The sequence below is a fragment of the Syngnathus acus genome, chromosome 16, assembly GCF_901709675.1.
Source record: "Syngnathus acus chromosome 16, fSynAcu1.2, whole genome shotgun sequence".
Classification (NCBI taxonomy): domain Eukaryota; kingdom Metazoa; phylum Chordata; class Actinopteri; order Syngnathiformes; family Syngnathidae; genus Syngnathus; species Syngnathus acus.
In genome coordinates this window covers 544,561-569,483 of record NC_051101.1, presented here as the reverse complement: position 1 = coordinate 569,483, position 24,923 = coordinate 544,561, and the positions used below count along the sequence as shown (strand labels likewise).

At 44.4% G+C, this 24,923-nt stretch overlaps 1 protein-coding gene across 2 annotated transcripts in view; it reads right to left on the bottom strand.

Annotated features, from left to right (window-relative positions):
- dcst2 (DC-STAMP domain containing 2) overlaps positions 1 to 24,923 on the bottom strand; it is a 47,359-nt gene that overhangs the window by 13,435 nt on the left and 9,001 nt on the right. For both annotated transcript variants that reach the window (XM_037274925.1, XM_037274926.1), the window contains one exon: positions 16,006 to 16,280. In XM_037274925.1, coding sequence (XP_037130820.1) covers positions 16,006 to 16,280 — 275 coding nt within the window. The remainder of the gene's footprint in view (positions 1 to 16,005; positions 16,281 to 24,923) is intronic.

The following is a 24,923-nucleotide window of genomic DNA, read 5'->3' as shown; positions in this document are numbered from 1 at the left end:
GATTTATCCAACACATTACTACACCTGCGTTTAAAAGTAACACGTAGAGATGGAAGTAATCTACCGCCAAACGAGCCTGTGGGGATTATAAATTTTCCAATAAACACAATTTTTAGTCAATTAGATGTTTCGCTGGGCGGGCGGCTAATCTCACAATCTAGCGCCACGCATGCCTATCGGTCCATACTTGAGGTATTGTTAAACTTTTCAAACGATTCTTTGGATTCACAATTCACAGCAGGAATGTTTGCCAAGGATACCAGAGGACGTATGGACTCCATAGCATTCGAAGGGGCCGGGGTCAATGAGGGTTTACTCAGACGCGCGCAGCTGATAGCAGGGTCACGTGAATGCCATTTAACGGGTCCGCTTCATGGAGATATTTTCTTTTCTGAACGCCGTCTATTGAATAATGTGGATCTGCGCCTGAAGTTAACGAGAGCTCCTGATGATTTTTGTCTCATGAGCGCTCCAGACAGCGATTTGTGTCTCAAGATACTAGGAGCATCACTGTTTGTGAAAAAAGTAACAGTCTCACCAGCCGTAGCATTCTGCGCAGCCATGGTGATAACAACCAAAATACTCAAACACTATTTTTACACCCCCAATTTCAGTATATCTGTCTACAGTGTAGTTATCTATCTTGATCTCACCCCCGTTCAATGCATGCCTAATGTGAATATTTTGGCTATGCATGATCCATTGCAGGTATTGAATAGCGTCATGCAAAAAAGCTTTGTACTGATGCATATAGTTGTCTGAAGGTGTAATGGCTAATGTTTGAGGGGTTAGGAAATTAGCGCGAAAAACTTTCATGCACGCAGAGGCTATTGTCACAGCATTGAATGGGTCTGTTTCAGTGGCCTCAAAAAACTCACTCCTGAATTTCTCACACCCCTCAACGTCATTCTCGCAGTAGGCTATCGCCTGTTTAGCAAAATCGAACACATCGCTAGCTTCTTTGGCATACCATTCATCGAACTTAGCTCGTTGAGAGGGTGACATTCGTTCGATATCGTAGTACGCAGGGTCAGGGTAACACCCCACGTAGTTTAGATGTTCTAAAGAGCTTAATTTGTGTGGAAAATAACCCTTTGATTCATCTTCAAACCCCAGGGCCTTAGGCATCGCACTTAGAGGCATCGTCAGGAATGAGAGCGAGTCTATGAATCGAGATTTTGTGTCTAAATCGACAAATGACAGAACTTTACTCCCTGCATCAGAATGTCAAGTTTGATACCTAGTTCAAGCATTCTCCTTATCAAGATGTATGAATCAAAACCTCTCGCATTATGTGCAACAAATGTCGTTTGTTTAAACCGTGGGTTTCGAAAAATATGAGAAATTCGTCAACACAATCTGTGCCAAACCACTGTTTCTCCAGTCTATTTGATTTACAGCAGATAAGAAAAGGTTTGTGTAAACCATCTGTATCTACATAGGTTTCAAAATCGTAGTAGACTACATTTTTGCAAGGTGGTTGAGGCTTGATGGGCTGAATGTAGCACATGTGGGGGTTCAGCAAGGCATCATCTTGATTTAAGATTTCATCACACACTGCGCATTTTTTAACAGGGCAACAATGCTTAGCACCGGTGCCATCAGCTTTCACATAATATTGCAGACCACATTGCAAGCATTTTTTGTATGAGGTGCAGTTGCTCACACGATTCGTCGCTCGAAACTCTATGTTTGGCAAAGCATTCCTCATTACGGCAAGTTTTGTTACAATCGGGGCAGATAACATGTTTAAACCGCCGTTGTTTACAACGCGGATCGAGACAAATGTTACAGTGTCCTTCACAATGGTGTTGTTGCCAGTTCTCATGCCTCTTGTAGCAATGTCTGCAAAAGAACGCGTGACCAACGAATGCCTCTATAGCTTTCACGCCGTAGTAATGACCCTCGAGGTGTAAGACAAATAAAGTGTCTTTGTCTGTTTTGGGGTAATGTGTGTCGAAAAAAGTCAAGGGGCAACAGTCCTCTTTTCGGTACATTATAGTTATTTTCCGTTTGAGGACTTTTTCAAATTTATGGGAATCCCCCAGACTCACAGGTGTTTGACAATTCAACCCCACACTCTCATGTAAAGCCGTGCCTGTCGTGTGGCCTGTTTCATTGTTAGTGTGTCATTTAGCAGATAAGTTAGTGAGAGAGCAAAGCATAGATCGTTGTCTTCATTACGAGGTATGTGTAAGTGTCGTTTTTTCAACCTCAAAATGTCTTTGTTGGTACGGTTCACCAGCCTGCGACGCATTCCACCATGCAATGGAGTGACTACCGTGTTTTTCCATGCATAATGCGCAAAATGTAACGAATTTATTGTCCTAAAATCTGGGGTGCGCATTATGCATGGGTACAACAATTTTTGAAGAAAATCTCCCTTGAAATAAAACTTGAAATCACACCTTTCTTCTTGTTTGTTGTCAATCGCGCATCGCATTCAGCCATCCTGCCCAACACACTTAGTCAGTAAAATTCATAATTGACGACACATCGTTTGATGCAATGGTGCAATCCTTGATGGTGTGTTATTGTCAAATATTGTTTGTTTTTTAATCTCCATCGCAAACCGGATATCATACGGAGGCTGCCATTACAGATGCGCAGAACGGATGCGCAAGACACGTCAGCTATATAAAGAGCGAGAGTTCAGTTCTCTACCTAAATGCGTATTACAGGTAATATTTTATTTCATAACACTTTGCCTTGTTCCTTTCTTCTCTGCTGTTCACTTCAAACACGCTCCATACGAACACAATGCTCTCGTATCAGACGCTTGCTGGATCACCTGCTCGTTTGCTGTCACAATGTACCCTACACAAATCTGAAACATTTCTTCGCTATCGAGTTTGCTACCGCATGTGCAGTGATACTGACCGGCAGAATAACATCCGGTTGTTCCCAAAGATGATCTTTTTTCTGAAATAATTTTACGTTTACGGACTTAAGTAAGAGTCAAAATTTGGGTGCGTATTATACATGGGTACAGGCTTTTTTCCAGCATCAACATGCCATTTTTGGGGTGCGTATTATGCACGGGGGCGCAGTATGCATGGAAAAACACGGTATTTGTACAATAAGCTCTAAGCTCTCATCGGCCAGAAGCTCTGCATTTGATTGGGCAAACGCTCAAGCATGTCTGTTACACTATCTCTGATAGAGTTTATGTCACTCGTTTGCTGGTAGATATGAGCCCTATCATTACCACCCACTAACTCAACCTGAATCACATCACCTGGTTGTGCTAGCCTATCCACCTCTTGCATAACATCATCTATTTTATCTTCAATCTGGAGGCAAAAGGTTGCAAAATCATTGATGTTCGCTTGCGATGGTATATTTAACTGGCGTCTTACCTCGACATTATTGAAATGCGGTCTATTGACTACAACAGAACCACCCTGCTGATCAGTTATTACAGAACCGCTGTTAGGTTGGTGAGGCATGTGTTGAAACGCTGGTGTGCTGTCATCAACAACATCTATTTCATGATCAATTATAACATAGCAGTTGTTAGGCTGAGGAATGTGCTGAAACGCTGGTGGAATGTCATCAGTTATTACAGAACCGTTGTCACGCTGGTGTTGAAATGTTGGTGTGCTGTCATCAATAACATCTGGCGTGGAATCGACAGGCTTAACGGTCAACTGGTCAACCAAAGGCTGCGTATTTAGATTTTTGATCATGGCTAGCAATTGAACAGGAATATCAGGACTGATACGTCCGCTGTTATCATTAGCTTGGTTATTTAATTCCGCTATCATGTTTAGCAATTGTGACGGGATCGGTGTAGGACTCTGTCTACCTTCATTCAGACTTTGATTGTTCAGATCAGTGGTCACCAAACTACGGCCCGCGGGCCGGATACGGCCCACGGGACCGTTTAATCCGGCCCGCCAACCCTGAACAAATTGTATTATTAAACTTTTTTTTTTGGTCATTTTGCCTGCAATGACTGCGTTTCCCCAGTAGATGGGGAAGCGCTCGCCTGCGCATTTACTACCGGAAGCCGTGTCAGAAAGCTCGGTGCACACTCACAAGTGCGTGTACGTACTCAGTAGTACGGACATGGCGCACTCGCGCTCTATTTGTATCAGTCCCGAATTTAGAGCGTGGGCTGTGACGACAGCATTCTTGTAATTCGCGCGCTGAGCTTTCAGATGCAGTTTTGCGCTAAAGCCACCCACAAACCTTCCCCTGGAATCCTTCCATTAAAATGAGTCGCCCAAGGAAAAGCAAGGTGGACACAGTGCCGAGCGTTTAAAAGAGAGTGGCCAATTTGGCTCGACGTACGCGACGTGACGTTCAGCCACATGAACGTCAACATCAACCCGTCACAGATCGAGGTAAACGGACCAACACCTCGGATCTCGCCTAAGAATTGCCACAACAAATTTTACTCCAGACTATGACGCACTAGCAAACTTTAACAAAAAAGACAGCGGTGTCTACAAGCCTACTGGAACCTACAAAAGGCGTATAAGGAAGGAACACAAGAACTTTAAGAGACTGCTCATATGTGTCAGAGAGATTCTGCTCTGACAACTGAGCTGAACTTTTATCTGTTAAGATTGTGCATGGCACAACAGAAAGTTAATGTTCCATGGCTTTTTTTTCTATGAGGAACCCAGAGAGAGTTATTTAGTTATTATTTATTTCCTGTTTTTTCTGTGAAGAACTCAGAGAGGGTTATTTAGTTATTATTTATTTCATTAATAGTGTTATTTGTTTCCTGACTTTTTTTTCTGTAAAGAACCTGGAAAGGGTTATTAAATAACCGTTATTTGGTTATGTGTGGCTTTCTGGAAAACAATAATTTTTTTAAGCTCCCCTACGATCGTCACACTTTTTCTGTTACAAACTGACACCGGCCCCCCATCAGAGAAGGGAAAAGTTATGTGGCCCTCACAGGAAAAGGTTTGGGGACCCCTGGTTCAGATCATCTATGACAACTTGTAAATGGGTAAGAATATCAGGACTGAGGGGGCTTTCTCCCCCCGATACAGCATTGTTCACATTGTTGAGAGCCGTGAGCAGATCTGATATTTGACTCGTAGACGCATCAGTTGATAGCAAATCAATATCGTTGTTAATGCTCAACAAATCTAGCAGGTGTATCACTTCTTTGGTTTGTAACCGTTTCACAAAATGGTTGCAAATCTATTTCATAAATGTTTGTTAGGAAATCTGACTCCGCTGACGAGAGGTTACAATGATCCATTATATTTCTTTTTTTTAAAAAACACAACAGAAGCAACACGGAATAGTAAAAAAAAATAAAAACAGACCTATCTTGATTCAGCCAAATTTGTCAGGATGCGTATAACCCTAAAACATTCTTGTAATCGACTTTTGTAGATACAATTACCACCGCACTTTACTGGACGCCTCCTATTCTTATGGTGATGACCCTCGCGTGCCGGCTCAGGCCCCCTGGTGGTTGGATGGCTCGTGTTGTAGACGGCTGCCCTCCTCCTCCTTCCTCTTTGAACCCCTCGCCCTGTGTCACGACGCTTAACTGGAAGTAGATATTTAAAATCAGCTAAACCGTTATACCAAAAATAGCTAGTCGAATGATAACATAGAAAGAGAAAAAAAATTAGAAGGGAATACCTCTAACTTTGTTTGTCGACTCGTAAGGGTGGTTCCCGCCTTCGTATGCAGATAAAGCGTCCGCCAATTCTGCATTCCGTGAATGCTTCTGGCTCCACCTCTATGTTCGTGACAACTTCCTGTCGGTCGGCGTGGGGCGCGAGTTGATTGGTCTCAATGGTAGCATCAAAAGTCAAAGTCTGCTTTATTGTCAATTTCTTCACGTCAAGACACACAAAGAGATCGAAATTACGTTTCCCACTATCCCACAGTGACAAGACATAGTACACAATATACATAAACAGCACAAAAAGTAAAAACAAGAAGGCACAAACAATGAATAAATAAGAGCGATAAGAAACAAATAACATAAATAAATAAGAGGAGCAAAAATGGAGCAAGTGTGCATACAGCAGACAGTCAGAATATAGCGCAAAAGTACAGGACGTTATGCAGCCGAGGGTGGAGGGGGGAGAGAGTTCAGGATCCTAACAGCGTATGGAGTATGAAGCTGTTGGTGAGTCTGGTGGTGCGGGAGCGCAGGCTCCTGTACCTCTTCCCAGAGGGCAGAAGATCAAACAAAGAGTGAGCGGGGTGACTCACATCACACACAATCGTGGTCGCCTTGCGGGTGAGATGGGAGGTGTAAATGTCCTTCAGGGAGGGGAGTGAAACACCAATAATCTTACCAGCTGTGTTCACTATGCGCTGCAAGGCCCTCATGTTGTATTCAGTGCAGCTACCACCCCACACAGCGATACAACTGGAGAGGACGCTCTCAATGGCGCCACGGTAGAATGTGGTCATGATGGCCGGAGGAGCACCTGCTCGCCTGAGTTTCCGCAGGAAGTACAGGCGGCGCTGAGCTTTCTTCGCCAGTGATGCAGTGTTGGTGGTCCAGGAGAGGTCCTCACTGATGTGCACCCCCAGGAATCTGGTTATGCCAGCCTCAGTCACAAAGGGAAGACTTGAGTTCCTTTTACAGATGATTTTAATGATCTTCGCCAAAAGTATCACCATAGAACTAACAGAAATAGAAACAACAAAACCATTAATTCGTACATACATACATGTTACACAAGTAAACACATTACACACGAATAAAGAGTAACGAACACACCACTTTGCCTGCTTGTGGCTAGGGCTGGGGTTAATCTTCTTGAAAGATGAGTCTTTATATGGATTTAAACACCAGCGTCGGAGTCCGCCATACACTTGTACTGGTCGCTACAGGACGGGAACCGGAAGTTCGAACCAAAACTCACGTGACGTAAAACCCCAAATTTTAGACTAATTCTCTACAAACATAAAATATATTTACTAATATGGAGATAATAGTGCCATAAACAATGTACACAACTTAAACAATGTACAAACAAAATAAATCAAAATAATTAGTGTAAACCTACATCGATAGCAAGAGCGCCATCCACTGGAATCAGCGAACGCTTCATGCACAAACTTACATCATTTACACTCCCACCATCACACTCTGTGTGATTCTTTAACAATTAACACAAAATAAACTGATTAAACCATGTGGAAATGTCAAATAGGTGCTGTGTCTTATCAGTCCTTAGCTTCAAGTAAAAGTATAGTCTTGTGTATTGGTCTTTCCAAAAATGATTTAGTTGTATGTGTTTTGTTATTATCGTGTGTGGTGTCACTAACAAGAAGTTTGACCTTCCTAACTTTGTTGTCAGCTCCTGGAAACACTTCTACCACTTTGGCTAGTTTCCATTGGTTTCTTGGTAGACAATCATCTTGTAGTAATACAATGTCATTTATTTTCATGTCTCTTCGAGTCTTGTTCCACTTTCTTCTCTGTTGTAGGTTCAACAGGTATTCCTTCCTCCACCTGGTCCAGAAAATGTTGGCCAAATATTGAACTCTTTTCCATCTTTTCTGCAGATAGAGATTTTCTTTGACAAATTCTCCAGGAGGGGGTGAAATTATTGTAGATTTCATTGTCAATATGTGGTTTGGTGTCAGTGGTTCAGGTCCCACAGAGTCGTTGATGCATTCTGCACTCAGTGGTCTGCTATTAACAATTGCCATGGCTTCATACATAAAGGTTCTCAAGGATGAGGTGTCAAGCCTTTGAGCAGCTTGATCCAAAATGGACTTCAAAACATTTCTTATTGTCCTTATTTGTCTCTCCCAGACTCCTCCCATGTGACTTGAAGCAGGTGGGTTGAGAACAAATTTGCAACCTAAGTCTTTGAGCTTTTGTTTACTTGTTTCCATGAGGTTCTGAAACTCATTTTTCGCACCCACAAAATTAGTGCCTCGATCACAGTGCAATTGACTTACATTGCCACGTATTGCTATGAAGCAGCATAGAGAATTGATGAAACAATCTGTACTGAGATCATCTAAGACTTCAATGTGAACAGCTCGTGAACACATGCAGGTGAGTAACAGTCCATATCTTTTCATTTCTTTCCTTCCTTCCTTTATGTAAAATGGTCCGAAACAATCCATACCAGTGTACACAAATGGAGGTGTAGCTTCCAACCTTTCTGGAGGTAGGTTTGCCATACTTTGTTCTTGATTACATCTTCGGAATTTTCTGCATTTCACACATTTGTGAATGAATGATGACACACTACTACTGCAGCCAATAATCCATATTCCATTGGCCCGTATTTCATTAAGAGTCATTCCACGGCCTTGATGATGGATCTTTTCATGGAAATGCTTAATGAGTAAGTTTGACACATGGTGTTCTTTTGGAAGGATAGCAGGATGTTTGACATTTGGATGTAGTGATGCATCAGTTAGTCGTCCTCCTACTCTCAAGACATCTTTCTTGTCAATGAAGGGACTTAACTTGTGAAGGTTAGTTTGTGCTGTCTGAACTTCACCCTTCCGTTTCAGTGACTTGATTTCTTTGCTGAATGCTTCATTTTGTACAGTTCGAATTATGAATTCTTCTGCATCCTTTCTCTCTTCCAAAGCACTCGTTTCATGCGACATTTTTGTCTTGCTCTTTACACACTTTGCCAAGCGTTTGAGTCTTGCTATGGCCCTTACCAATCTTTTCCAATCTGAAAAGTTTTGCATTCTTTTGATAAATGAATTCTCTTCTTTTGCTTCTACCTTGAAAACGTGTGACATTTTTAGTTCTGGGTCTTTACTGTCAATATCTTTGAATTTGTCCTCGTCTTTTGGAAGTTCCTTTTGCCATAGAAAATTCGGCCCAGTGAACCAATTTGATTCTTTGAGTTCCTTGGTCATAACTCCTCGAGACGCATGATCAGCGGGATTTTGTTCAGAGGGAACATATCGCCATTGACTTGGTTCAGTACTTGATCTGATTCTTTGAATGCGATTTGCTACAAATACATGGAATCGTCTTGCGTCATTGTTAATGTAACCAAGAACGACCTTGGAGTCAGTCCAAAAGTATTCTTGGAGGTCTTCAATCTCTAACTCTCTCTTCAGGAAGCAAGCTGTTCTTGTAGCCACTACCGCAGCAGAGAGCTCAAGCCTTGGAATTGTTGTCACTTTTGTTGGAGCGACTCTTGCCTTGCCCATCACAAGAGTACAGAAAACTTCTCCGGATGTGGTTACAGCTCTAAGGTATGAGCATACTCCATACCCCGAAGTACTAGCATCAGAAAAACTGTGCAACTGATACTGTTGAATGTCTTTGAATGTTGCAGGTACATAGCAACGTGGTATCTTTATTGAAAATAGGTTGACGAGGTCTTGTAGCCAGGCTTCCCAGTGCGGCTTAAGGTCATCTGGAAGCGGTTCATCCCAGTCTAACTTGTCTTGGCACATCCTTTGAAGAATTCTCCTTCCAACTAGAATGAAAGGCGCGACAAATCCGAGAGGATCGAAAATTGAGGCTACTGTAGATAAAACTCCTCTTCTAGTGCAGAGATTGGTTGGCATGACAACTCTGAAGTGAAATGTGTCTGATGTTAAACACCACTGGACTCCTAAAACTCTTTCGAGTTTTTGTTCTCCAAAAGCTAGGTCCAAATCATTAGCTCCTCCTGCACATTCCTCCTTTGGGACAGAAGAGAGCACTTTCTTATTGTTACTGATGAACTTGTGTAAGTGTAACCTTCCAGAGTTACATAGGCCTCTTGCTTCTGTAACAAGCTGGATAGCTTCCTCTTCAGTATCAACGCTTGCCAACCCATCATCCACATAAAAATTACGTTGTATGAACTTAATGGCAGCTTGACTGAACTTTCCTTCACCTTGTGATGCTAGATGCTTGAGTCCGAAATTTGCACATCCAGGTGAGGACGCTGCTCCGAATAGGTGAACTCTCATTCGGAACACTGTTGGTGGCTTGTCCATATTACCCTCCTCCCACCATAGGAATCTGAGGTAATCCTGGTCTTCAGCACCAACATAAAACTGGTGAAACATGCGCTCCACATCACACATAATTGCCACTTGTCCTTTTCTAAAGCGACACAGAACTCCAACTAGAGTGTTTGTGAGGTCAGGCCCGCTTAGAAGATGTTCATTAAGAGATGTGTTCTGGAACTTTGCTGAGCAATCAAAGACTACACGGATTTTATCTGGCTTTAGGTGATGATAGATGCCATGGTGAGGGATATACCAGGCTGGTTCTTTGTTTATCTCCATTTCTGGCACTCTCTCAGCATCTCCTCTCTTTATTATGTCTTCCATGAATGCCACATAGTCCTTACAATAGCTTTCATCTTTTCTCAGACGCTTCTCCAGACATTTCAGTCTATGATCTGCACATGGCCTATTGTTTGGTAGATTAGGTCTTTCATCTTTGAAAGGTAATGGCATTTCAAAATGTCCATTTGACCTTTGTTTTATACCTTCTTTCACCTTGGTCAGAAACAGCATGTCTTCTTGTGACATAGGATCTTCTTCAGTGGTCCTTTCAACAAAGTCCCTTTCAAGTACTTTGATTATATCGGCTGGAGAGATTACTTCCTTAACTTTGTTCCTGCTTACAAAATGTACTTCATCTTTAAGGTTGTGAAACTCAACAGCTGGCAGGACTTGTTTTACAGTAATGTGATGACTAACACCAATCTCGTCTTCAAATTCACACTCAGAATTACTGTAGCCAATGATGCTCCATCCTAGTATAGATTTCTGTCCAAATGGCTGATTTCTTTCTCCGGTCACAACTTCAATGGGCAATAAAGCCTGTGGGCAGTTATAGCCAATTAGTAAGCCGACTTCACAATCGAGTTCTGGAGCCATCTCATTTGCTAGATGTCTGAGGTGAGACCAGTTTTCTGCTGTCTTGCTTGTGGGAATATGAGATCTATTGGCAGGTATGTAGTCTCTAGTATAGGTTGGGGGCAATTTGATTCTTGCTTCAGAATTAATGCCTCTGACTTGTAAATTACTTAGCTTAGTACTGTGTACAGTCTTACTTTGGGATGTTATTGTGGAAATCTTGAGTTTGACAGGCTCAATCTTTGCATTTAACATCTCAGCTGTGTCCTTCAGAATGAAAGTAGTGTCACTTTGTGTATCAAGCAAGGCATAGACTAGTTTCTCTTGGTCTGGTTCATCCACAGTTGAAACATAAACTGGAATGACTGAAGAGGTACACCCTTTTGATCTTTGTTGCACGACTCTATTGGCTGTCACTTGCCTTGACTTCATCTCTTGTAGATCTGACTTTCTTTCTGGTTCTTGATTCTCTTTGATCCCTTCTTGGTTTGCTTGTGATCTTTGTTCTTTGTCTTTTTTCTCTCTATCTTGATGTAAGCATGCTGGGTGAGAATTTTGACACTTTTCACATACACTTCTGGAAGTACAATTTCTAGAGTTATGTCCGGTCTTGAGGCAACCAAAACACAACTTCTCAGATTGCACAAACTTTACTCTTTCTCCGACTGGCTTTTCCATTATCTTTCGACACTTGTGGAGTGTGTGGCCAGGTTTCTTGCAGAAAGTACAGGTCATGTTTGTCCTCTCACTGCAACTTGTACTAAGAGCTTTAGCATGTAAAGTGTTTCCCTTTGGCTTGGGTTTAACGGCTTGCTTGTAGTCTGATTCAGCTGGCTTTATTGCTTGCAGTGATGTGATAGGATTACAGGCAATTCTTGCCTCCTTATTGAGGAAATTGACAAAATGGCTGAAACTGGGGAATGTTTTATGTTCATCCAGGTATTCAGTCACTTTCCTATTCCAGCGTGAACTTAGCCAATCGGGTAGCTTAGCTGCTACTCTTTGATTTTCAACACAGTCATTCAAAATTTGTAGTCCTTGTACATAAGGAATGGCTGATTCTACACTGCTCAGGAAATCTGCAAATTCACGTAGATCTTTACTGTCATTAGTGATTTTAGGCCAGGACTGAATCTTGTCACGATATGCCTTGCCTATGACAAATGGGTCTCCAAATCTGTCCTTGAGTGTTTTCCAAGCACTACTATAGGCTGTATCTGTCCCAACTAGAAAGTGACCTTCTATCGCTTTTTTGGCTGCACCTCCAACATACTTTCTCAAGAAGAAGAGCTTTTCTTGTGTTGGCAGGTTCTTACGATCAACTAATGTTTGAAATGATAACTTCCAATCATTATACTGCAAAGGATCTCCCAGAAATACTGCTGGTTCTGGTATTGGAATTCTATTGGCTGTAATAGCTTCTGTGAGTGTTTGTACAAGATCAATAGATGCTACTGAAGATGTGACAGGAGGTATTTGGCTCACCATAACGGTTGGCTGAGGCACAGGAGCTTGAGTTCTTGGAGTTGGAAAGGAATACAAGGACGGGCTGGTAGGATTTGGTGCTTGAAAAGGAGAAAATGGTTGTGCATCTATATTGGGAAAACTTGGTTTGGTTAAGCCCTCTTGCTTTACTGGAGTTTCAATGACAGGTTTGTCTTCATTCTCACTGGCAATACTTTCAGCATAAACCTTTAGCCTTGCTTGTGCTGCGTTATGCTTTTGTAACTCTTTCAATAGCTCAACTTCCTTTCTCCTTTCTTCTAACCTTGTCTTTATGTTGGTACTTTCCGTTAAAAACTGTGCCCTTTTCTTTGCATCCTCTATTTCAAGTTCTCTTATCTCCACCTCATATTGATATTGTGTTCTCATTGATTTTATTACCTCTTCTGTAGCCGCAACTTCCGCTGCTGCTTGATGTCTTTGTTGCAGTGAATCAGGACAGGAACAATTGGACAGTCTGGACTTGGGTTTTGACATGAATGTGAGGTCAGATGAAGCATTGGACAGTGTGTCTTGAAATACTGATTCTGAGTCAGGCCAAGGAATGTCGCTTGGATCACCATTTCCTTCAATAAGACATTGTGCCTTTTCTTTGGCTGTCTTAGTAATAGCCCAGCATACATCACATTTCCTTCTTAGCTCAGCATCTGGAACTTCAATGTCCCTTACTTCTTCATACAGATAACTTATGTCTGATTGGTGGCTTTCTATGACATTTAGAGCTTCAAGTATCATATCAGTGTCTTTTCTCTTTGCTCTGTGAGGATATGCTTGTATGCAATTAACATAAGATGTCGCAGTCAGCAAAATGAACTAAAATGCCCAAAAAGGTGTTTCATTTACAATTAACAAAGTTTAAACTTCAATACTAGCACTTTTACAAACTGAAAATACCTCACAATGCTCTGTATCAAATTAAATAAATGAAATATACCACTTAACTTTGATTTCTTATTATCTTAATTACTTAATGTAGTCATTACTTTCTTTGACTCTTAAATAATTATTGTGTAATTTATCCTTTACTGCTTACTTGCGTGCTCTATTAATAACACTTGAGGCTTTACAGACCGTTCACGAGTGCTTTTGCTTCTTTCAAGACACGAACTTGAGTGCTTGCTTCTTTAGCCTTGTCACTCGCCCACTTTCTGCTTTACTTGCTCAATGCGTTATGTCCAGCCGCGTGTTGCAGTCCCGTTTCTTGCTAGCAGCGCCGTCACCTGGCGTCGATCTCTTCAGGCTGGTCTTCACCGGGAGCAGTGAAGTGTTCTACTATGCCAGCCTCAGTCACAAAGGGAAGACTTGAGTTCCTTTTACAGATGATTTTAATGATCTTCGCCAAAAGTATCACCGTAGAACTAACAGAAATAGAAACAACAAAACCATTAATTCGTACATACATACATGTTACACAAGTAAACACATTACACACGAATAAAGAGTAACGAACACACCACTTTGCCTGCTTGTGGCTAGGGCTGGGGTTAATCTTCTTGAAAGATGAGTCTTTATATGGATTTAAACACCAGCGTCGGAGTCCGCCATACACTTGTACTGATCGCTACAGGACGGGAACCGGAAGTTCGAGCCAAAACTCACGTGACGTAAAACCCCAAATTTTAGACTAATTCTCTACAAACATAAAATATATTTACTAATATGGAGATAATAGTGCCATAAACAATGTACACAACTTAAACAATGTACAAACAAAATAAATCAAAATAATTAGTGTAAACCTACATCGATAGCAAGAGCGCCATCCACTGGAATCAGCGAACGCTTCATGCACAAACTTACATCATTTACACTGGTGCTACTCACTCTCTCCACCACAGCACCGTCGATGGTCAGTGGCAGGTGTTGGGTGTGACCCTTCCGGAAGTCAACAACAATCTCCTTGGTCTTGTTGACGTTCAGCAGGAGGTTGTTGTCCCTGCACCACGTGGCCAGAAGGTCGACCTCTGACCTGTATTGAGTCTCGTCGCCCTCGATGATGAGACCCACCAGAGTCGTGTCGTCTGCATATTTCAGCACGCGGGTGCTGCTGTAGGTTGCAGTGCAGTTATGCGTCAGCATGTGACTCTGATGCGATTGGTTCCGCTGGCTCTGATGCGGTTGGCTCTGCCGGCTCTGGTATTTCAAAATGTCGTCCAGAGACATCTACTAGAGTCTGTGTTTCGAAATCAGCTTGTGACGGCGGCTCGTTTTTTCTAATGGCTGCGGCTACGAGATCTGTTACATACATAAAATAAATCACGAACTAATGCATTTATATTAGCTACGATAGATGAACGGCTGACTCACCGTAGTCTGATTGTGTTAGATAAACTCCACTAAAGTCGTCGTCAATGGGTGCATGAACATCGGCAAAAATGATATCTGCATGACATTACATAAATATTACATCATGTTTTACAAATAACCCTAGTGTATTATAATTAACCTAATGTATTATTATTATTATTATACTGATAAAATAGTAACATTACCTACCTTTAACCATCTCGAAACAATATTTGGCGCACTCCGACTCCGCCGATCAGAGCTCATGCGCTGGCTTGTCTTCTCAAAATGATCGATGGTCATCCGTCCCAAACTAACTTCAAACTTGGCGGAAAAAAGGCCACGCCTATGGGGTCATGTGACGCGAAAACACTCTGCTATAGCTAATGATTGTGACGGCGCTTTAATGACTCGACTCTCGGAGACGACTACGACCCCGAAAACTCAAACTATTGAACGGACCCCACTAACTATTGAATGTCAAATTAGGTGCACCAATACATGCTATAATACATGCCCCATACATGTCCCCCATCCAAGATGGCGCCAGCAAGCCAAAATGGCGCCAGCCAGCCAAGATGGCGCCACCTCGGCTGGCACCATATACATTAGCATATACATTAGCATAACAATACCCCATCTAAGATGGCGTCAGCCAAGATGGCGCTGTCTCAACTGGCGCCATCTTGGCGCCGGCTAGACTGGCACCAAACTCATTAGCATATACATTTGCATAACAATAGACATCCCCTCCTACTGACTGCTGTGATAGGCTCCAGCACACCAGTGATGACAGGCGGTTGAGAGAATTAATGAATAGTTCATTTAGAACAGTAAATACTTTGTAGCCTAAGACATAGTAGTAAGGGTGGGGAAACCTTGTATTTAGAACCAAATCAATGATATATCAATAATATTTGAATTTATTATTATTATTATTTTATAAAAAAAATTAAATGTGTACGCAAATTAATATAAATAGTATTTTTCAATAATGGCTTTCAGTACAGCAAGAGGGGATTAGCCCTATGCCTAACCATTATGGAATAATCTGGTGCAGTACCGATTTTGACCAGAGGTAGCGCAAGAGAGCGAAAAGTAAAAAGAAATAGAGGCAGTACTGGATTTCGACCATGACAGCAGTAGAGAGTGTGAAATTCTGGCAAAAATTTCTCAACTTTAGGTCATTCTGAGGACTTTTCAGGAAAATCATAGGGTGGCTTTTCTATACCTTTCGGAGTTGATTTAGAGCATGACAGAGTGAGGACCAAAATGTCCTCACGTCGCTAAAATGTCCTCACAGTGTTGGTGTATTTACTCATGCCGGTCCTCACAATGCCGCAAGTACAAACACACACGTGCACACACGCGCACACACGCGCGCACACACACATACACACACACACACACGGCGGTCAGGCGACGAACCTGAGCAGAGCAACGGCAGCATGAGGCCGACAGCGGCGCGCACGCGCACGGACATCCCCATTCCAAAGGCGGCGGCGCCGGCCACGCCCAGTGTGCCGTACACACACGTCCACAGCGGCGCACCTTCCAGGAAGAGCGCCGTGGCGCCGTAGCAGGAGGCCAGCGCCAGCCCCACTCCGAAGGCCAGCAGGCTCCGCCCCGCCGCATGCAGCTCGCCTCGCAATTTCCTGCGCCGCCGCAACCCGGGCGAAGACATCGACGACGAGGATGGAGGCCTTTGGCGGGAAAAAATGATCAGGCTATTTGTGGTGGTGGTGGCATCCGCAGATGGATACGAGCTCACTCGGCGCACTTGGATGTGGCAAGTCAATGATGCGCTTGGCCGACAGAAGCTTTTGTCTACATGTGATTCTGCACCGTTTGTGTTCACGTACACTACCGTTCAAAAGTTTGGGGTCACAAAATTGTTTGGGTGACCCCAAACTTTTGAACGGTAGTGTAAATATTATTATAATAAAATATTATGAATTAAATATTATAAATTATATTTTATATTTGTATAAGATTATATATAATCTATGAATATAAGTATACATATATATCATAAGATTTTTTACACAGAAGATTATATATATAATCTATAAATAATTATCTAAATAAATATATACACTACCGTTCAAAAGTTTGGGGTCACCCAAACAATTTTGTGACCCCAAACTTTTGAACGGTAGTGTATACTTTGCTCCAAGTGTAAAATTACGCCTCAACTTGGTTGCCTTTCGTTATTCCGTCTATGGTGTTTCCCATTACTGTCTCCTCAAAGCTTCGTAGTAGCACTTCAGATCCGCGAGGAGGAGGTGTGTCAGATGTTCCGGCGGCAGAAGGTCAGGAAGGCACCAGGCCCAGATGGCGTGTCCCCCTCCTGCCTGAAAGTCTGTGCTGAACAGCTGGCACCCACCTTTACACGGATCTTCAACTGTTCCCTGGAGCTGTGTGAGGTGCCCTTGTGCTTCAAAAGCTCCATCATCGTACCGGTGGCTAAGAAGCCCGCCATCACATTATTGAATGATTACGGACCCGTTGCCCTGACATCTTTGGTCATGAAATCCTTTGAGAGGCTCGTGTTGAGCCACCTGAAGGACATCACAGGCCCCCTGCTCGACCCCCTGCAGTTTGCCTACCAGACAAACAGGTCAGTGGCTCGACTATTGTAACGCACTCCTCATCGGGATCCCTAGCAAGATGCCATGCAGCCCCCACACTGTGGAACTCCCTCCCCGACCACCTAAGAGCACCCCAATCCACTGACTCTTTCAAAACCGGACTTAAAACTCACCTCTTTACTCTAGCATTTCCGTAATTCCTGTTCTCATATCCTGGTTGTCGTCCAGTTGTTTTATACTTGTCCTTGCTTTGTTTTCTTGTTTTTACTTGCCATGTAGTACTTTGAGATTCCTCCGAATGTAAAGTGCGTTATAAATATAATTCCATCCATCCATTTTCTGAACCGCTTAGTCCCCACGGGGGTCGCGGATAAATATAATTTATTATTATTATTATTATCAGTGGATGATGCAGTCAACATGGGACTGCACTACATCCTGCGCCACGTAGACACACCAGGGTCGTACACCAGGTTCCTGTTTGTGGACTTCAGCTCGGCGTTCAACACCATCGCTCCCGATATCCTCCACCAGAAGCTCACCCATTTCGCGGTGCCTGCCTCCACCTCTCAGTGGATCACCAGCTTCCTGACCAACAGGAGACAGCATGTGAAGCTGGGGACCATCACATCCGACACCTGGACCACCAGCACCGGCGTCCCCCAGAGGTGTATACTCTCCCCGTTGCTCTTCCCTCTCTATACCAACGATTGCTCCTCAAGCGACTCATCTGTGAAGCTCCTGAAGTATGCGGACAACACCGCTCTCATCGGACTGATCCGGGACGGTGACGAGACTGCATACAGACAGGAGGCGAAGCGGTTGGTCCACTGGTGCACCCAAAACCACCTGGAGCTGAACCCACTCAGGACTGTGAAGATGACAGTGGACTTCAGGAGAGACCCTTCGCCACTTCCACCCCTCACCATCCTCAGTATTGCTATTCCCACCACAGACACATTCAAGTTCCTGGGATCCACAATCCCCCTGGGACCTGAAATGGACCGGCCACATAGACTCTGTCCGGAAGAAGGCCCAGCAGAGGTTGTACTTTCTGAGACAGCTCAGGAAGTTCAACCTGCCACAGGAGCTGCTGAAAACCTTCTACACTGACATCATTCAGTCTATCCTCTGCACCTCCATCACTGTCTGGTTTGGATCGGCCACCAAACAAGACAAGCACAGACGCTATACGTTCAAGCATGATCATAAGAAACTAGATCACAGGTGTCAAACTCAAGGCCCGGGGGCCAGATACGGCCCGCCACATCATTTTATGTGGCCCGCGAAGACAAATTGTGCATCAAATTCATGTCATTACTAGAATTGCAAATTGTCTTCACTTTTAATAATATCTTTTTTTAATATTTGACCAGTTTTTACTTGTCTGATTTGAAAACGAGTTATTTGTCAGTTTGTTTTGTAGCTTTTACTGTATATAATGAGGTGCTCATACATTTATTTGGGTTGACAGTCAGAATGGCCCTCCAAATGAAGCTATGACTACAATGCGGCCCGTGAAAAAAAAGAGTTTGACACCCCTGAACTAGATGCTATAGGTGAGAAAGGGATATTTGTTGGGTATAGTAGGAATAGCCCAGCATATCTGGTCTACAACTCACAGACAGAAAAAGTATCAAAACACAGGCTAGTGAAATTTATCAAAAACATCAGCGTTGACAGTCAAACAACAGACGACTGTGATTCAGAAACCATGAACATCAGGACTACAACCACTGAAACTAGGGTTTGTGAGGATACATCACACAGTGAAGATAACAGAGACTTAATTGAGAACAAGAGATGGATTAACACAGAAGCATCACAGCATAATGAGGCAGAAGTGCAACGCCAGAACAAGACTGATTTAGGCACTGAGCAGCACCGCTATCCAAGAAGGGAAAAGCAGACTCCAAAATACGATTATGTAACACACAGCAGAGATAACAATATACTCAATACTAACATTGATTATTGTTGCAGAGCCACATGTGGAATTCCCCAAATCTACAGTGAAGCCCTGAGTCTGATGAGGCAACCAAATGTATGCAAGCAATAAAAGAAGAGATCCAATCACTCCAAGAAAATGAAACATTTGAACTGGTCTCTTTACCCAAAGGTAGAAGCACAATAGGGGTGAAATAGGTATGTATGCCTTACAGCAGGGGTCACCAACTCCGGTCCTCAAGGGCGCCAATCCAGCCTGTTTTAGGTGCAGCCCTACAACAACACACCTGATTCAAATAATCAGCTCATCAGCAAGCTCTATTAAGGCTGATAGCGATCCTGATTATTTGAATCAGGTGTGTTGTTGTAGGGCTGCACCTAAAACAGGCTGGATTGGCGCCCTTGAGGACCGGAGTTGGTGACCCCTGCCTTACAGTATAATACTGATAGAGGAAAAGTATATAAAGCTAGATATGTCGCCAAAGGTTACAATCAAACAGAAGACTATCCCGAGACGTTTGCTCCAACAGCAAACATCACATCAATACGGGCTTTGATGCAGATAGCTGTTCAAAACAATCTCATCGTCCATCAAATGGATGTAAATGCTCTGCCTAAACGAAACATGGCAAGAACCCCTGGACTATTTCTCACTCAATCAAACCACCCCTACAGGATACTCTTATCTGGACAACCCACGCACTGAGGGCAGAGGGGGTGGCATCGCTGCTATTTTCAATCAAAACCTCAAACCCCGTGCACTGTCCCTCCCCTCTGCCCCATCATTCGAACATCTGAGTTTTAAACTTCCAGGACCTAAACTCCTCATCACTGTTATTATTTACCGCCCCCCCCAAACCAAACCCATCTTTCTTATCTGACCTCTCAGAATTCATCACTGCACTTTTCTCAGTTTCATCATCTTCTTGGTGATTTCAACCTGCACATCGATTCCACTGACTTTAAACATTCTATGGACTTCCGGGGTTTCCTCAACTGCTCTGGCTTCACTCAACACATCACCTTCACTACCCACAAGCACGGACACACCCTAGACCTGGTCTGCTCCACTGGCCTCCACATCCACAACATTTCTAGTTCCGACCTCACCATATCTGACCAGCTAGCCATCTTATTTGACATTGACACCCTCATCCCCGAACCAAAACAAAACTGCACAATCATCTTTCGCAACCTCAAGTCCATCTGCCCAGACACTTTCTCCACCTGCACACACTTTCCGGCCTCACCCCCCCTGAAACCCAACCCCCACGGACCTCGTCAACACTTACAGCAACGTTCTGTCTACCTCCCTCAACACAGTGGATCCTCTGAAAACCAAAAACAGTCACTTTTACTCACTCAGCACCCTGGTTCAACCCGGAACTCCATAAACTTAAGAAACAACTCTAACAGCTAGAACGATTATGCAAGAAAACCGGCCTCACGGTCCATGCCCTCGCTTACAAAGACCTCATGCATCATTATAAATCAGCCCTTAACAAAGCCCGCTCATCTTACTACTCTGGTATCATCCACTCTGGTTCTTCAAACCCACGTTCCCTGTTTTCAACCATAAACAAACTCCTCAAACCCCATGACAACACTTCATCATCATTCACCCCAGAGAAATGTGACACGCTTTTGTCATTTTTCAATTCTAAAATAGAAAACATCTACCACCAGCTCGCATACTCCCCCTCCACTACCCCACAACCTGAACCCACATTCTTTTCATCTTCTGTCCCACGGCTATCAACCTTTTCCCCTATAACCTTTGCTGACCTCTCCACCATAAAATCGTCTACCTCCCCCCTGGACCTCATGCCATCTCTACTCGTCAGAGACTGCCTCACCCCCATTGCCCCACTCATCACAGACATCATCGATTCCTCCCTCACCTCTGGCACAGTCCCCTCACCTCTTAAGCTTGCAGCCATCACTCCTCTCCTCAAAAAAAACGGCCTTGACCCTGAGGACCCCAACAAGGAGGCGAAAAGGGCGTTCTCTTGCAGGATTACCGCCCACTTCAAGGACAGCAAGGACGCACGGAGCCTTTGGCAGGGCATTCAGACCATCACGGACTACAAGCCCGCGCCGCAGAGCTGTGAGGGCGACATCCGTCTGCTCAACGATCTCAGTCGCTTCTTTGCTCGCTTCGACGCTCAGAACAGCACTTGCCCGCTGAAGGCCCCTCCTCCTCCACAAGAGCAGCCCCTGTGCCTCTCTGCTGATAGCGTGAGGAGGGCGCTTGCCGTTATCAACACTCGTAAGGCGGCGGGCCCTGACAACATCCCGGGTTGAGCGCTGAAGGACTGCGCTGGGGAGCTGAAGGGTGTCTTCACGGACATCTTCAACATTTCCCTGCAGCAAGCCGTCGTCCCTTCGTGTTTCAAGGCTGCCACCATCGTACCTGTGCCGAAGAAACCTGCCCTGTCCTGCTTCAATGACTACCGCCCCGTGGCACTGACGCCCATCATCATGAAGTGCTTTGAGCGGCTTGTCATGGAGCACATCAGATCCATTCTACCCCCCACCATAGACCCCTTCCAGTTTGCGTACCGAGCCAAACGGTCCTCTGAGGATGCCATCTGCTCGGCCCTCCACTCGGCCCTCACCCACCTGGAGAGTAGGGACTCGTATGTGAGATTGCTGTTTGTGGACTTAGGTTCTGCCTTCAACACCATTGTGCCACAACGACTCATCTGCAAACTCGCCAAGCTGGGCCTCAGTACCTACCTCTGCAACTGGCTACTAGACTTCCTCAGTCAGAGACCTCAGGTGGTACGTGTTGGCGACAAGATCTCCGCCAGCATCACGCTGAGCACGGGGGCCCCCCAAGGCTGTGTGCTCAGTCCGCTGCTCTTCACCCTGCTGACGCATGACTGCGCTGCAACCTACAGCGCCAACCGCATGGTGAAATTTGCTGACGACACGACTCTGGTGGGTCTCATCACCAAGGGCGACGAGACTCAATACAGGTTGGAGGTTGACCTTCTGACCACGTGGTGCAAGGCCAACAACCTCCTGCTGAACGTCAACAAGACCAAGGAGATTGTTGTTGACTTCCGGAAGGGTCGCACCCGACACCTGCCACTGACCATCGACGGTGCTGTGGTGGAGAGAGTGAGCAGCACCAGGTTCCTGGGGGTGCACATCAGTGAGGATCTCTCCTGGTCCACCAACACCGCATCACTGGCGAAGAAGGCCCAGCGCCGCCTGTACTTCCTGCGGAAACTCAGGCGAGCGTGTGCTCCTCCGGCCGTCATGACTACATTTTACCGTGGCACCATTGAGAGCGTCCTCTCCAGCTGTATTGCTGTTTGGGGTGGTAGCTGCACTGACTACAACATGAAGGCCCTCCAGCGCATAGTGAACACGGCTGGTAAGATTATTGGTGCTTCACTCCCCTCCTTGAAGGACATTTACACCTCCCATCTCACCCGCAAGGCGACCACGATTGTGAGTGATGTGAGTCACCCCGCTCACTCTTTGTTCGATCTTCTGCCCTCTGGGAAGAGGTACAGGAGCCTGCGCTCCCGCACCACCAGACTCACCAACAGCTTCGTACTCCAGGCTGTTAGGATCCTGAACTCTCTCCCCCCTTCTGCGTAGCGTTCTGTACTTTTGCGCTATATTCTGACTGTCTGCTGTATGCACACTTGCTCCGTTTTGCTCCTCTTATTTATTTATTTATTTATTGTGTTATTTGTTTATTTATTATTTATTCATCACTCTTATTATTCATTGTTTGTGCCTTCTTGTTTTTATTTTGTGTTGTTTGCTTGTATGTATGTCGTGTACTATGTCTTGTCACCGTGGGATAGTGGAAACGTAATTTCGATTTCTTTGTGTGTCTTGGCATGTGAAGAGGTTGACAATAAAGCAGACTTTGACTTTGACTTTGAACTACAGACCCATCTCTAATCTCACATTTCTGTCATAACTACTGGAAAGAGCTGTCGCAACTCAACTCAAGACCTACCTCCTCTCAAATAACCTGTATGAAACATTCCAGTCTGGTTTCCGTACACACCACAGCACTGAAACGGCCCTACTCAAAGTCACAAATGATCTCTTGCTTTCCTCTGACTCTGGCTCTCTCACCATCCTCCTCCTCCTTGACCTCAGTGCTGCCTTTGACACAGTAAACCACTCCATTCTTCTCAACCGCCTAGAATCCATCGGCATCACCAACACCGCCCTCTCCTGGTTCAAATCCTACATGTCTGCCAGATGTCACTACATCACCATCAACCAACATAAATCCCACACCACCCCTGTTGCACATGGAGTCCCTCAAGGATCAGTTCTGGGCCCCATTCTTTTCATTCTGTACATGCTTCCCATTGGACACATCATCCGCCGCCATGGTCTCAAATCCCACTGTTACGCCAACGATACACAACTCTACATCACCACTAAAACCATCTTCCCTGCCATCCTCTCCACCCTCACTTGCTGCCTCACAGACATCAAAGACTGGATGACTCAAAACCTTCTCAATCTAAACAGTAACAAAACAGAGATCATCATCTTTGGTCCTAAATCCAGCCTCTCCACCTACCAGAACTTCACTCTGTATTGACGGTCACTCTGTCACTCCCTCCCCCCTAGTCAGAAACCTTGGAATTTATATGGACCCCACACTCTCCTTCAAACCACACATCAACCACGTTACCAAAACATCCTTCTTTCACTTACGAAACATTGCACGCCTTCGACCATCTCGTTCCACCACTGCGGCAGAGACATATTTTCATGCATTTATCACCTCCAGACTGGACTACTGCAATAGCATCCTGTATGTAACTGTCCTTCAAAAACTACAATATGTTCAAAACTCTGCTGTCCAACTGCTCACCTGCTCACCCTTCAGACAGCACATCACCCCTGTCCTCCGTCAACTTCCCTGGCTTCCCATAAAACAGCGCATACATTTCAAGATCCTTTTCACCACATACAAGGCCCTAAACAACCTAACCCCCCCTACCTGTCTGTCTCCTGCACTGCCATACCCCCACCCGCCGACTCCGCACTACTGACGTCAACCTTCTCACCCCCACCACCTCGACCAAATACTGGACCATTGGGGATAGAGCCTTTGCCATTGCTGCCCCCACTCTCTGGAACTCTCTCCCTCTTACCATTTGTAACGCTGACTCCCTCTTCAAACGCCATCTCAAGACCCACCTATTCAGCTCTGCATATGACACCTAACTCATCGTGTGTGTGTGTGTGTTTGTGTGTGTGTGTGTGTGTGTGTGTGTGTGTGTGTCACACACGCCTCCCCTGCCATCATGAAAAGGGGGAAAAAAATTCAATTGTTTTTATTATAGTAATTTTCCTTTTAATTTCAATAGTTTTGTATCATTTTGAACCAAAATCACTGAATTTTTATAGTTATTTTAAAACCGAAGACGATTCACTCGGAGGAGCCAACTTCCTTACTAGCCTCCTCTGAGGATTGCGTAATCACACGGCTGCCTATGTTGACAGGCTATGCAGTTAGACAGAACTGCTCTCTGACTTTATGTCCCTGTTTAAGTGTTCAAACACTGTGGCTATATTAACTAATTTCCGTAGTTAAGCTGACGTATATAATATCTTGTGTTTTTTGTCATCTGTCTGTAACGTCGTGTTTCGTTAGATGAACAAAATGGCTTTGAAAAGATACTTTACGGAGGCTACGAAAAAAGGTTCTCCAGCCTTATGGCAGGGGGTGCTGTGGTGTTATTGTTAATAACAGCTCTTATGTTGAAATCCCCAGAGGGGGCCCGGAAAGATGACGTCAGAGACTGGGGACAG